General features: G+C 33.2%; 1 protein-coding gene across 11 annotated transcripts in view; it reads left to right on the plus strand.

Annotated features, from left to right (window-relative positions):
• The window catches only part of KANSL1L (KAT8 regulatory NSL complex subunit 1 like), a 100,883-nt gene extending 85,554 nt beyond the window's left edge, over window positions 1-15,329 (plus strand). For 5 of the 11 annotated variants that reach the window (XM_016158585.2, XM_016158587.2, XM_016158583.2 and 2 more), the window contains 7 exons: window positions 5,528-5,656; window positions 7,960-8,078; window positions 8,878-9,002; window positions 10,224-10,278; window positions 11,555-11,667; window positions 12,754-12,907; window positions 13,769-15,329. In XM_016158585.2, coding sequence (XP_016014071.2) covers window positions 5,528-5,656; window positions 7,960-8,078; window positions 8,878-9,002; window positions 10,224-10,278; window positions 11,555-11,667; window positions 12,754-12,907; window positions 13,769-13,999 — 926 coding nt within the window. In that variant the 3' untranslated portion in view covers window positions 14,000-15,329. Of the gene's footprint in view, window positions 1-5,527; window positions 5,657-7,959; window positions 8,079-8,877; window positions 9,003-10,168; window positions 10,279-11,075; window positions 11,668-12,753; window positions 12,908-13,768 lie in introns of those variants that run through there. The other 6 variants (XM_036236402.1, XM_036236403.1, XM_036236404.1 and 3 more) reach the window with 6 other exon arrangements.
• Window positions 15,330-15,451: the final 122 nt, after the last annotated feature.

Below are 15,451 nucleotides of genomic sequence, written 5' to 3' on the forward strand. Positions count from 1 at the left end.
TGTGTGTGTGTACACACACACACACACACACACACATACACATACACACACACACACGTGCACACACGCATAGTTTTTGAGACAGAAATTTGATCATGGGCTGATGTTGGATATTAATGAAGTGTTAATTTTGTTAGATGTAATAATGCATGTGGTTACATAAATGCACACATACTTTATCAGTTTGTTAGAGCTTCAAGCTGACAGATGTAGATAACATATTATGTATGGGATTTGCTTTAAAATACTCTAGCAAAAAAAAAAAAAAATGTGGGAGAGAGTTGAAACAAAATTGGTTACCAGTATGTAATTGTTGATGCTGAATGATAGGTACTTAGGAGTTCATTATCCTACTCTCTGTTTGTTGAAATTTTTCTACAGTAAAAAGTTAAGAAAAATGAAAGCACTAAGGACAAGAAGCAATTGCTTATCCTTAGGGAAAAAGACTAAAGAAATATAGGAAAATATAGGTTATCTTCTTGTACTTTTTCATAATATAATTCTACTCCTTCGAATTTATCCTGAGACTAAACTTCTTAAAAATATAAAAAAAGTATGTATGAAGGTGATAATTTTAAGAATGTCCATAATAGAAATAATACCATGATGACAGCTAGCTCTAACAGCTAGAAAACAGTTAAATTATATTGTCTCTAATCAGAGGAATGTTAGGCAACCATCTGAAAAAATAACAATTACAAATGTGTTATCAGATTTAAAAATTGTCATGTATTCAAATAAAAATTATTACATTTGAAATACGAATATGTATATGACTGAAAGGAAATACGTGAAAATGAAATTTTATGCTATTAGATAAGTGAGGTGATTTTATTTGTTCTAATGTTGCTCCTTTATCTGACTTAAAAGTAGAGCAGTGTGAATATTTTAGGCACAAAATAGTAATGCATCAATAATGTAATATTAGTAACAGCTAATAAGATGTTAAGAGCTAATAGGTGACATTTGAGTTGAATGCTTTAGTATTAGGTAATGAAGTATGCTTTGTATTTCAGTCTCTCCTCTCCAAATAATTAAGCATTAATTAGGTTTTATCAGATGTTTTAAATAGCTAGTCATTAATTTTTATTTTACTGTTACTGATTTCTATATAATTAAAACGAATTCAACATTTATTGAGTACCTATTCTGTGCCAAGTAGACTATTAAGTGCTGAAGAATCAAAGGTGAATCACAGGAAATCAAAGTAATTTTAATACGGGAAGCAGACACAAATAATTATTAGAGGATGTGATGGACACAAATATGATAAAAGTATTCTAAAAAGAAGAGGGAGTGTATAAATGTGCCTAGGCAAAGGCAGAGGAAGGAAAGGTTAAGAGTGATGGGAAAAGGGCAACAAGAACTCCCGACAAGTATAGCTTTAAATACTTAATTGGAATTTAGAGGAAGAAGGAAAAGTGTTCAAATCATTATTTCTTACACTTTAATGTGTGAATTACTTGGGATATCATTAGAATGTAGATTCTAGTTCAGTAACTCTGGAATAGGGGTCTGAAATTCTGCACTTCTAATAAGGTCCCAGGTAATTCAAATGCTTTTGGCCCATATTAAGTAACAAAATTTTAAAATGGAAACACACACGTGACTTGTCATAGTGCCATGAAACAGCGTGATGCATTCAAGCACATATAAAATGGCCTATTATTTGGGCGAATTGTGTGAAGGTGAGTAGCTGGACATATATGTGCTTTGCCAGACCTTGGATTTATTTTGGACTGCCCATTAAAGTTGACAGCTTCGACAGCCCTGCTGATGTCAGATGACAAGGAAGTAGAGAAAAGACAAGCTGTGGATTAAAGAGTGAATAGATGGTTAGTTACCAATCGTGAGAAAATACCAAACAAAGCCAATTTAAGGGCCGGTACTCATCAAAATATTCAGTCATAAAAGATAAGACAATGAAACTGTTTCAAATGCAAGAAAACTTTAGAAAGACTTGACAACTGAATGAACAGTGATCAGAATTTTCTATAAAAGAACATTATAGGAATAATTGGTGAATTTCGAGTAAGATCTACATAGCTACTAGTATTTCTTGATTTTGATCATTGTGTGGCTGGCTATGTAAAAGAATACCATTTTTTAAAAAAAATACATGTTGACATTTTTAGGGTATCATGTCAACAACTTAATTTTATTGCAGTTCCAAAAGATAAAGCAAATATGATAAAATGTTAACATTTGGGGAATCTAAGTAAAGGATATATGGGACTTATTTGTACTATTGCAAGTTTTCTGTATTCTGAAATTATTACTTTCCAAGTGGACAGATGAGAGAAGAACAGGCAAGACAGAAACCTAGGGCTCAACCTTCTTCACCTATGTTCAGTGGAGTCTTATAAATTTATTTCAGATCTCGCGTACTGTTATCTTCATTTCTGCCACTCACAGTCCAACTTAATGATCCCTATCTATACTACTGAAATAGCCTTATCAATTTTTATTTCCCTCCAATCTCTGTACCAAGTGGTCTTTTCAACATGCAAGTCTAATGATGTCACACCTGCCCCTCACCCCCATTTCCTTCTTATATTTCAGAGAGAGAATATTCTTAATAGAGAATCCCTAAAGCCCTGTCTACATAGGCTGGCTCCTATTTATGGTCCGTTTTGACCATGTTTCCATACTCTATGCTACCTAACTGCTGTTGACTTGCCAAATTTGTCCTTTCCCTGGGGCCTTTCACCTTTGTACATACCATTCTCTTTCTTCCCCTTGCCATCAGATACTCTGTTCGTATTTGAAATACATCACTTTATCTGGGGAAGCATTTCCTAGAGCTCTCATACTATTATATACTCTCATTAACTTCTTTCAATAGTACTTTTCTATTATACATTAGCTGCAATTTTTGAATAATGTCCATAAACTATATTGGGGCAGGGACCATGCCAGTTTTTACCCACCATCGTGTTCCCAAGGTATAACAGCGCCTGCCGTGTAATTGGATTTCTATAAAGTTATTGAATGAATAAATGAAAAGGATGGAAAGGAAGACAGGGGGTAGAAGAGATACTGGGTCAAGGTGTATGTTAGGATGAAATCTAGGAGAGGATTTGAGAGCAAGAACCCAAAGGTTGGGAGGGTTATTATAAATAGGACCAATAATGTGTATAATTAGATGCTGAATTGTCATATATTTCAATAGTCCCATTGAAACCTAACAAGACACCAAGAAGAAAAAAAGTGGTAAGTGTAAAGAAAACTTTTGAGTAATATTCAATAAAAAGCATCAGCTTAGTGTAGTTTTCTTCAAAATGTTTGACGTGGTTTAGAAAGGTGGTGAATTGCTTTTAGGAGCAAGATGAAGTGTTTGGAATTTGCTTTAAAATACTCCAGAAATAGTTCTATTAAAACAAGTGGGCATTATTGGAACACTTACATGTGCCAGGCATGTATACATTTTAAAACCTAACTTACAATTCTAGTTCTTCTTAGAAATGAGTTTAGAATTATGCCTGCCATCTTGTTTTCTATTTATTTCACTGCAGTCTTTTTTTTTTGGCGGGGGGTGGGGGTGGGTGTTGGTGGGGAAGTGGGGGAGAAATCTTGGAGGCCATCTAGGAGTTCTAACATTTTCCCTTAGTTCTTTAAAGTCACTGTTTTACTTATCTAGTTTTGCTTTATGTCCATCTCATTCCTTTGCAGTAATGTTTTTATCCATCCCTTCTCTGATCATTTTTAGGGTATCTTCATTGTGATGTGCTGTATGATTTAGATTGATCCCCCTCGCCCCGTCTGTGACACTCGAGTTGTTGAAATCTTAGGGTATCATTGCTGAAAACATTTTGGCTATCATTCCTTCAAATATAGCCTCCCATACATTCTCTTATCTCCTGTTATCTCATTTTGGTTTTTCCTTTTTCATATTTTCCATCATTCTCGATTCCTTTGAGTTCTGCAATTCCTCTTCCAACTCACTGATTTTGATTTCCAGCTGTGTCCATTCTATTACTAAGCCCCAGTTGTGATTTTTTAAATTCAAATTTTCAATTTCTAAGGTCTTTCTAGAGACCTTTTGCCTGTTTCTGTTGGCAATATTAGTGTTTTAAAGGCTTGTTAATCTGTATCATTTTGACCCTTAACTAATTCTTGAAATGGTTCTTCCATTTGTTGTATCTGTTTTATGGTGTTGGTTGGTATTCAGACTTTTGTTAGACTCGTGTGTTCTCATCTTTAAAGTTGATATTCACTGTTAAGACTGTTCTGTCACTGGGATGCTTTTCATGAAAAGGGTAGAAATTTGCACTCTATACCATTTTTCAGAGGCAGTTAGGGACAGGCAGGACATATTTCAAATGGGCACCTGGGCATCGCCTTATCTCTTCACCCATCATTTTTCTGCTCAAGGCTCCCAGATTTTTTTCTTAAAACAGATAATCTCTCACCAGTGAGCCCAGCTGAGGTATTTCCATGTGTTGGCATCCTATCAGATGCTCCAAATAATTGTCCTGCTTCGTTTCCCTTTCCTCCAGGTCTAGAGCACTTTTCATGTTGATCACATTTTGGGGGTAATACTTTCCCATTTGCTTTTTGCACTGAGTTTGCTCTTTAGTCAAATTCCACATATTAGTCTCAGATTCCTCATAAATTCTGCTTTATTTTTATTTCTCTATTTATTTATTGCTTCCTAGTATGGATGTATTTATACAGATCTGTGCATGTGTCTATGTGAAAAAATAATAATTGTCTAATTTTTCGAGTGCTTTGCTATCCTGAAATGACGTCCCAGTTACTGTTGGTAGGCCATGTTTTTCACTGGTGGTGAGAATTTGGCACTTCAGCCTATGTTTTTTCCATCCCTTTCCATTTCTAAACTCTTCAAAGAATAAGCCATTTGATTAATCCAGTACCAGAAATATGGGGTTCAGACAATAATCATGATGAAACTAACACTTATGAATAGTTATGAATACTTATGTCTAATGCCTGTTCCCCCTATTTTACAGATAAAACAACTGAGGCATAGAGAGATTAAATGACAAAGTTTTAAAAAATTCATTGCTTTTAAAAAAGTGAAAGAATGGTGGTAGGCAGTCAGAGGTTGATGAAATCTGGTTCTTGCTCTCGAGAGGTCTGTTGTGATTCTGCAGAATCTAACTTGGTCCTGAATTATTTCCAGATTGAAGGGTAAGCAGGAACTAACTTAAGGATTCAGACCATATTCAACTAAGATTTATAGACTGAGCCAATCTTCTCTATAAAATTTTGTAATTTAGAAGAATTACAGAATTCTGTAAGTTGAAAACTTCCTTTTTTATCCCCTTCAAATAATGGAGCAACTATAGGAAACTGGGCAATTCCTGAAGATGTTTTTAAGGAATCTTATTCTAGGTGTTTTCAGTTTAGGAGTATTCCATCTTGGCACATAAGTATTTATTGTGTTAATTTTGAATGGTATGTTAATATTCTGCAATGACATAAGTAGAAAGATATTAACATGGTCATTATCTGTTTGTGCTAAGGAACTAAAATTGTCACATTCCCTTTCCATTTGTTTTAGTACATAAGACTTCTCTGAATCAGTGGAGAAACGGATATTCTCCTACATGCAAGCCTCAAATAAGGTCAGAATCTTCTGCACAGCTGTTACAGGGAAGAAAGAAAAGACACTTGAGTGAAACAGCATTAGGTAGGTTAAAATGAAGATTATTAGCACTAGCACTAAAAACTGAAAATTCTGATCTCCAAAGAACCCTTAGCTTCATGGGAGTTTATAATCCAGTAGTCACTAATTATATAAAGCATCCAAGGTCCTATGAACATTAAACATATTCATGTAGTCAGTTCAGAATTGTGTGGACTGGGCATCTGCCCTTTTTATGGTAATTAAGAATTTCCTTCCTGTGTTCCCCTACCAGAGTTATCTTCTGCTATCATCCTGGACAGGATTGTCTTCAAGGTTGTGTTCTAGACTCAAAATATCTCAGTACAAGGTTGCCCTATAAAAACTTATTACCATTTTTGGTATCTACTGTAGAGGTATTGATTCACTGAAGCTGCTTCAGAATTTTGAGAAATTGAATGAGATAAAGTCAAGGTAACTCAACCACCTAGTTCAATTCCCTTTAGGAATTTATAGTTTTATGATCTATATCTTTGAAACTAGAACTCTTCTAATAATGTGAAGTAAAATTTTTGTGGGGATTGGAGACAAGATAGTTCCACAGTTATTGCAAATTAATACTAAAACCTGGGAAGATATATATTAAATAGGAAATTATCTATATACTCTTTTCAATCTTAGTTGTTCCAGGGGATATAATACTATACACATTAGGTAAAGTGTGCCTCAGATGTAATATGTCAATATGCCCAATACATTAGAAAACAATTACGTCTAAGATGTACTGGACTGTAATGATACATGATGAATTTCACACATTTATCACTGTCTCTAGAAATCCCACCGTAACAGGTCAAGTTACTACCTGATAATCACTACTTGACCAACCAGTGTGGCACAATATCAAACTCCCACCCACACCGAGATTTCATTACACTTTTTAGTGCCTCAATCTTAAGACAACCAGCTTTTGAGACACTTTCATACACGAATACTGAAACATAGGAAAACTTGTGTCTCTAAGAGGCATTATGAAATACAAATTACCTAAGATATAAAACATTTCACTTGAATTGATAGATTTAAGTTCAAGGTTCATGAAAACACAGGGGTACATGTAAAATGCTTTATTATCAAAACTAACTAGACAACTCCACGAAGTGTAGGATACCTGTCTTTTTAACTAGAAAATATGGAAAGACAAACTCTTCTAGATTATAAGAAACCTAGAAGTTAAGAACCAATTTCAATATGTAGATTCTGGCTCGAAGAAACTACTAGCCATAAAGGGTATCTTGTAACAAGTGGGAAAATGTAAATATGGACTGGTATCAGATTTTACATTACACAGGAAATTATTTTCTACAAACCATAACAAAATACACAAGGGTAATAAATAAATATATACTAAAAAATAGGGATCCAAAGGAACTTGGAAGAAACACAGAAAATACCAAGAATAGAAGTAAATATAATAGGAGAGAAATTTCATTCATAACATGCTATAAAAAAATTAAGAGAAAAGGAACTTAGAAATTAGTGCTTTAATAGTAGAAAAAATTTCAAAAATCAACACAATGGTCAGAAGATCAAGTTAAGAAAATCTCCCTAAAGTAGAAGTCAAAGATATGAAAAAATGAGAATAGAGAATATAATGAAGAGGTAAGTCTTGCAAATGTGACTTCATGTGATTTCACTTACATGTGGAATCTAGAGAACAGGATAAATGAACAAGCAAGTTCATAAATGCAGACAGCATTTTGAGGGTTGCTGTGTTAGAATGCTGGGAGGATAAATGAAGGGAGGAAGGGATGAAAGGGTACAAATTAGTAGTTACAAAATAGTCCTGGGAATATAGAATATAGCAAGGGAAATATTAGCACTATTGTAATAACTATGTATGGTATCAGATAGGTACTGGATTTCATCAAGGTGATCACTTCATAAGTTATAGAAATGTCTAATCACTGTTGTACACCTGAAACATAGTATTGTATGTCAACTATGACTGTATATATGTGTGTGTATGTAAATTTTAAAAAAGATAAGTCTTGGTTCAACCTCTGAATAATAGGCACAAAAATATGGACATAATTATAAAAATACATCAAGAATATACAGAAAACAGGAACAAAGTAAAGGGATAAGATTAAAGAAATAAAAGATGAATTAGGTAAAAACTGTCAAGACTCCAGAAAGTGTAAATAATTGTGACAGGACTGTAAGATAGTTTTTGATCTTTGCTTTTAAAAAATAAGAGAAAACCAGTAAACAGATAAGGACTCACATATTACCTAAGTAGAAAAATAGTTCTAATACCTGCAAGTTATGTTAATTCTTGACATTCTCAATGGTTCTTTCCATGGCAGGAGAAAGACCTAGATTTGAAGAATTTGCTTTTCAGCACACAGAACCAGGACCTCATAGGAATTTTACTGCTGTTACTAATGTCAATGTTATATCAAGAACCCAGAATTCATCATCACAGGTAGGTTTTTTTTGTATACTGAACTCTATAAAACTGCTTAATAGATTATTAAAACTGATTTGGAAAAAAAAATCATTATTCTATTATCCTTATTTACTAGTACATATTAGCACATTTAGATCTTATTAGGAAGCAATAAATTCCATAAAACTTTTAGTAGGGAGCTAACTCTTCATTAATCCTTGGTTATGGCATTTCTGTTCATAATTTAAACTTTATCATAAGTATCTCTACTTCTTAATGTGAAGCTACATATAATCTTGCTAGTAAGAATCCAGCACCTGTGTTGTTCTTATTTGTTGTTGTTATTTGGTCAGAGTAGGAGTCAAAAGGTTGAGAGGATTTAGGAAATAAGGGTGAGGCTCACGGACCAGGAAGACATAAATGAAGATTGTAACAATGATCTTTACTAAATGGCTCACCAAGTATTTCAGAGCCTTTCCTAATAAAAAGTGAGTTAAGTGATCATCATTTCATTGACATTTAGGGTGCCTTACGGTAATCTTTCCTGGTAAGTTTTACATTTTAAGGCATTCCCATTATTATGGTTATAAATAGGTTTGTAAGTGTGCATGCACAAATGTATACTGTATAACTTGCCAAAAGAAAAAAAAAAAGATTGTACTGGTTTACAGAAGATAGGTATGCTTTCTTGTTTTTCTCAACATTTTATAGTCAAGACTTTTAACAACATATTTATATGACTTACAAAACAGGTACAAGCCATACTATCTTTATATAACTCATGAGAATATAATCACAGATAACTAGTTACTACTGTAATCCAATTTTGCTGCAGAACACTGCACGACGGAGACTGCGAAGTGAGAGTTCTTATGACATAGATAATATTGTGATTCCCATGTCATTAGTGGCCCCAGCTAAGTTAGAGAAACTCCAGTATAAGGAAATACTTACTCCAAGGTATGTATACTTACATTTAAATTGTTTCTTCTTTTTCTTGAATAAACAAATTTTAAGCATGAAGTTAAAATTTTAATAAAAGGTGCTCCTCTCCCCCTTCCTTCCACTTGTATAACCATGAAGGAAAAATGGTGAAAGAAACCTTTGCAGTACTCATGCTGAAAAAAGTACCGTACAATATCACAACTTTACTTCTTACTTTTTATTAATTAGGAATTCCTAAAATTTATTTACTTTATTAGCATACTTGGTCTTTTTTTCATTGAGTGGTATTTAGTTAACTGTTAGGTATATGGCATTAAAAGGTACTTTAGGAATATAAATATATTAACACATAATCCTTGCTTTTTAAAATGGAGGTTTATAAAAGGTTGCAAAAAGTTCAAAGAAAGCAACTACCTTTACACGGGGTATTCACACTGTAAGATAAAACCTGTGACAATAAAAATAAGATTTTTATGTATTGTCAAGTCTCCAATAAACACATTATAAATAGATGAGTGGGAAGGTCTGGGAAAACATCAAGAAAGAAAGGTAGTGTGTTCACACAAGGAGACCGTAACAAAGGCACATGGACACGTGTGCGAGGCTCAGCCAGAGACTGAGGTTTTGTGTAGGACAACAAAAGAAGTTAAAGCTAGAAAAGAAATTAGAACCAGACATGATGGAGGTCCTTGAAAGCCTTATAGACCTGTTTCCTACTGGCAGTGAAGTTAAATTATTTAGCAATGATGAAAGCAGTTTCTAAGAACCTGAATCTGGTACCAGGAAGTTAGAAAGACATGAGTTGAGTGACAACTACAGTAATTTCCACTGTTCTCTATTACAGCTAATTTCTAATTTTTATTAGCAATTTCTTTGAGGTATTAAGAGAACTCTTAATACTCTAGGAGGTGTGAGAATTCCTACAGAGAATCTGTTGATATATCTACCTACATAAGAAATAATATCTGTTATTTGTGGTTATGATGTTCTATAGCAATAATCATTTTCAATTTATGGTGGTAAGCTAGAGCTGGATGGTTGAACTAATTCTTTAAAATGTAGAGGAATTCTGTGATCCAGTTGTTGAACTCGAGAGGCAAGCATGGGAGTCGTCACACAATGAAACTGGCAAATGCTACAAATCAGCATGTTTTTCTTTTTGTTTTGTTTTGTTGAGCCAGTTTATTAGCAACTACTGACTTAGAGCTGTTTGAAATTGGTTTGTATCTTCAACAGCTGGAGGATGGTTGTTCTTCAGCCTTTGGATGAATATAATATAGGTGAAGAGGAGGTAAGTTGCCTTTCACTTATGGGATTTTATATATTCTAAAGTCCACTTAATTTAATATTTGAGGAACTAAAAGGAAACATAAGCCCTTTAATGTACAATGATCTTTTTTTCTTTTTACTTATGGAGGTTCTTCATTAAGGGTATTAATTTGATTAGAAAAAGGTTTTAGTGCAAATCTGACTGCAAAGACAATGTATAAAAAAAAAAGTCAAATATAAATTATACCATTTGCTTATTATATTGGTTGCTAAAATATTGTGAATTTATGTGATTCTCTATGAATTTATGTGATAGAGATTCACATAAATTCACAATATTCATATATAGAGATTCATAAGTCATATTTTCCTTTATGAGGAGACTGTCTTAATATTCAAGCCTACCATTTTGAAAATCTTGGCACAAATTGATTTTGAATTTGAAAAATGTTGGACTTTAGAAAAACAATGTGGTACATATATCATGTAATACACATAGGGAGTATAGGACAGTTCTCATAATCAAGCATTAATGTTTCTGCATGGAAATACTTATAGAAAGTAGAAAAGCCTCACATTATTTCAGATCAGGCTATGTCACCCAATGACTGAAAATGAATTTTTAAAGATTTTTTGAAATTGCAAGAAAGGGATTATGTAAAATATATCAATACAAGAACATACTATATAACCAAATTCCAAGTGACGGCCTATAGAAGCAATATTATGTAAGACATTTTATTTCTGTAACAATCTTTCTATACTCACTGATTGTGTTTTGAACTATCAAAATTTACTTTTTAATGCACTCTTCCCTAGTTCAGAATGATCCTAATCCTGAAAACCCAAATTCTTAAAACACTACAACCAAAAGGAAAAGGCAAAACAAACAAAAAACCACACTACAACCGTCTTAAAACTCCAGATAAGTCATTCATTAAATTAATTCTCATTTATCTCAGTTTAACTTTTCTTTAGTATTAATGTTTCTAGAACACTGTACTCCAGAATGGGCAATCAATACAAACTTTTGAATAAAGCTTTAAGAATATTTTATGTAAAATTAAAGTACTATGAGCCTATTTATAATCTAGGAAAGTGTTCAAACATGACCCAAGAGTAAAAGTTTTAAAAAAAAGTTTAACTCCTTTTTTTAGGAATCGGAAGCTCATCTCAACATTTGTTCTCTTGATTTAGATTGCATTTATTTTAGTTTTCTTCCTATTTTCTTGATGAGGAATTGACACCTATTTCAAAATGTTTATGATAAAAGCACAACTTTTTATTTCTAATTCCAGATAGAAGATCTTTCTGATGAAGTCTTTTCCTTACGACACAAAAAATATGAAGCAAGAGAACAAGCCAGATGGTCACTATGGGAGCAAAGCAAGTGGCACAGAAGAAACAGCAGGCAGGTGTTATGCATTTACAACCCACAACCATGGGATCCATGTGCAATCAACAAAAATTCTGTTTGAAGGGAGATCTCTAAATAGGAACATACTATATTGGCGCACTAGAAGTGAAACACTGCACATTCTGAGCTTACACTCAAAATATATTTGGGCTAAATACACAGTGATGAAATTGAGCTTCTGTGTTTTACTACATACACTCATTTCTCATGCTCATTGTCAGCCTCAGGAATATCTTTCCTGAGCAAATAATGTGATAACTCTCCCTAGATAAAGGAGGTCAGTGTGCTGTAATAGTGGACCTAACACTATTAGAATCTGGGTACTCATTTTAACATAACTATTTCAAAAGTTTTTCTTAAAATTCAAGGAAACTATCCAGTCTAAAAAGCAAATATTCTAAATATTTTAAACATGACTTTGAGGGAAAGGGGAATAAATCCTAAAACATCATTAGTAATTATATATTTGAGAAAATCCCTGGCATTTAATATTTACATCTGATTATTTTTTAATATAGCCAAAAGTAAAACCGTGTGAAATCTGGTAGTCACTTCAGTGTAGGGACATCTCTCATTTAGTTAGCACTGTTAAAACACATTTCTCTGTTTGGGTTTCAAGATATCCAGATTTGTTGTAAATCCTTATTCTGAAAGTTATCCCAACATATATGAGATTTCTCATCTTTCTCCACATTCCAGAGATTTAACTTTCCAGAAGAAAAGAAGAAAATGTGAGTCAATTCCTTCACAGATGACATTACAATAACCATAGACTACTCTGGAAACTTTATATTAGGGCCAAGTAACTGCCTTTTCTTGGTTTTCCAAGAGAAAAAAAAAAAAAGGCAAGCCGAAAAACAAAACCAAAAACATCATAGTTTGGCAAAAGACGTAATAAAATACAATTTAAAAGTCCTTGAGATATGAAGATAATAACAACAGGAAGATCAGCAGATGAATTTTTAAAAATCTTTTGGACAAGACTCTTAAGAAAAGCTACCAAGTTAAACTGATTTAGTGACACCTTGGTTTCATAAAAATGTTAAGACTCAAGAAATATTTTCTTGATTTTCTTGCTAGAGCTTACAGTAAAAATGCTGAAGGACAGGACTTGCTTGTGAAAGAATACCCTAATGACTTTAGCGGTGGTCAGCACTGTGCTGCTGTAAGTCTTCAGAGCCAAGATCTGAGTGCACAAGGCTCACCTTCATTAAAAGAAAATCAAGAAATCAAGGTAAGTGTAATCTTGACTAGTTAAGCTTTTAATTCCCTCTTACTCTTTTAAAACCTTGTTTGTAGAAATTCCTTGTTGCAAATTAAGGATCTGTCATTACCTAACAAATTCAGTATGAAATCCAGTATATAATACTGGGTATGAATCAGGATCTGCAATCGAGACATTCTAGCTCCATTACTAACTACAAACACTTTATCTTTTTCTGCAACATGTCAGTCAGTATCTAATTCCACCTACTCGTTTATCTGTTAGGAAATGGAGATTCTATGTTTTATTACAAAACAAGTCTGATTAATGAAAATAGCTCCTGGCACATAGTGAATGTTAGCTGCTATTTCCCTTCTTCTTGTAAGAGATTTTTACTTGCCACCCCATAGTTCTAACTTCAAGAGGAGTGTTTTCTAATAAGACATCTATAAAATTCTTTTTTCTTCGTAAGTAAGCACTGGAAAAGAATATCTAGAATGGAGAGAGTGGAGACTACAGAAATAGCCAAGTTATAGAAAACTCAGAGAAAGAAAAGTCAATAGGTAGCTGTTAAAATGGTATGCAAATGGAGATACTGAAGTATAGAAGTAGAAGATCAAAACACCTTTAAAGGAGCTTTCCCAAAGTGAGCCTAGGCTGAAAACGAAGACCAGTGCTCTGTAGTGTTTCCTCTTCATGGAAGAGGCAGAGTAAACAATTCCCAAAGGTCTCTAAAAAATTTTGAGTTGGTACATATGTAAGTCCAAATGAAAATTTGTACATCTTAAAGAACAAAACAATAGTTAAAACAAAACCGACATTTACAGATTACTCGACATATTGATTTAAACAAATTAGTTGAAGCTGAGCTGAACATGTTTTCCCTTTCAGTCTTTGTGGTGGGAACGACGGACTTTTCCTTTGAAGGATGAACGCACAGAAGCCTTATTGTGCCAAGATGAAAAAAACAATCAGACTGAAGGATCAAGCCCAGCTTTCAATGGTGAAACCTTCTGTACCAATGTACCAGATAACAGCTGCCATACAAAAAGGCAGGCAGATGGAATGGAAGACTACAAAACCTTTGCTCTAGGACTTACTCATGATAAAAAAAACAGGTGACAGGAAACAGGTTAAGAAAACTGTGTACTGAATGGAAAACAGGAGAAAAAATAAGCCCTCTTCTCCAACTCCCAATCCCTCCAGTCACAATTCCAGAGTTAAGAGCATGTACTGCACGTATTAATCTTTTATGCAATTTAAGCAACAGGCAAGGTATATCTCTTTTTCCTTCTTGAACCACAGGGGTTAACGTAACTAACTAGCTTTTCACTTACAGACAAGTGCTAGTCATTTGCTTATGATGCAAATTACAAGCACCAAAAAATTAACTGCTGCAATTTGATGTCAAATCATATTACTGGGTAAATAATTTTTAAGATTTTACACCCACACATATATACATACATATATATACACACACGCATAGTTTTAAAAACACTGTAGTCACCTCTCCACTTAAAAATGCATGTATGAATTACCCCCATGAAATGTAAGCTGCACTATAAATACAGAAGCACAGGTTTCCAAAGATAATGGACACCTAAAGGCTTGACTATGGAGAGGGAATTTTTTTAAAAACATGTTTAACCAATAGAAGTTATGTGTGGAAATTTCTATACCAGATAACACAATATTCCTTTATTTGAATCACTGATATCTGTTGGACTAAACACAGGTTATTTTCTATGCACTCCTAATAGAATAAGAAGCAAAGTAGAATTAAATGTTGGTGTTTTTTAAAACTCAATTTTTAAATTCAACTTAGTTTTTATCTATTTTATGTATCCCAATGGAGAGAAAAGACACCGACTTAAAATGTACAACAGGAAAAGTCCTGTCAGTATAAAAAATATTGTTGTATTTCTTGTTAATTTGGTCATTCCTTACCGTAGCTTATTCTATTCAAATAAGCATTTTCTTACTTGTATCCTAGAATGAGAATTAAAACTTTTCAAAGGATAATTCCTCAATATTGGATACTGGAGTGTACATTAAGGAAAATTCCTTTTGAAGCTATTACATTATTTTTTTTTTTCTATGGAAAAGTTGAGGACAATTTATATGAATTGCTTTTTCTCATGTAAAAAAGGTTATTCAAGTTGTAGTACCCATGTTAACTGACAATCCTGGCATCTGGCCTAGCCTCAGGATGACATTAAATTTTTGTTAGGGATTGCAAATTATGCTAGTCCCTTTAGAGAAGGAAAAAAATTCAAATTCAATACTGACAAATTTTTGCTTGTAGTTTTACTGTACATTTATTTTTTTAAAAAGAAAACAAAAGCCAGACAAACCCAAGTTGTCCAGGCAAATAAACTCAAATCTTTCTGTCATGTCTGATATTATAATCTTCTATGTAAGTTTTTTAATTAAAGTTATTTCTATATGCCTTGTGTTGTCTGATTTGATTAAACACCACCTATTCATAGTAGAAAACTTTCCTAAACAAGCTGAAATAAAAACAATTAAGAAACAAATTTTTACCTTGTAATGTAGAAAAAAACCAAGCAG

The sequence above is a fragment of the Rousettus aegyptiacus genome, unplaced genomic scaffold (assembly GCF_014176215.1).
Source record: "Rousettus aegyptiacus isolate mRouAeg1 unplaced genomic scaffold, mRouAeg1.p scaffold_m13_p_2, whole genome shotgun sequence".
In the NCBI taxonomy this organism is placed as follows: Eukaryota; Metazoa; Chordata; class Mammalia; order Chiroptera; family Pteropodidae; genus Rousettus; species Rousettus aegyptiacus.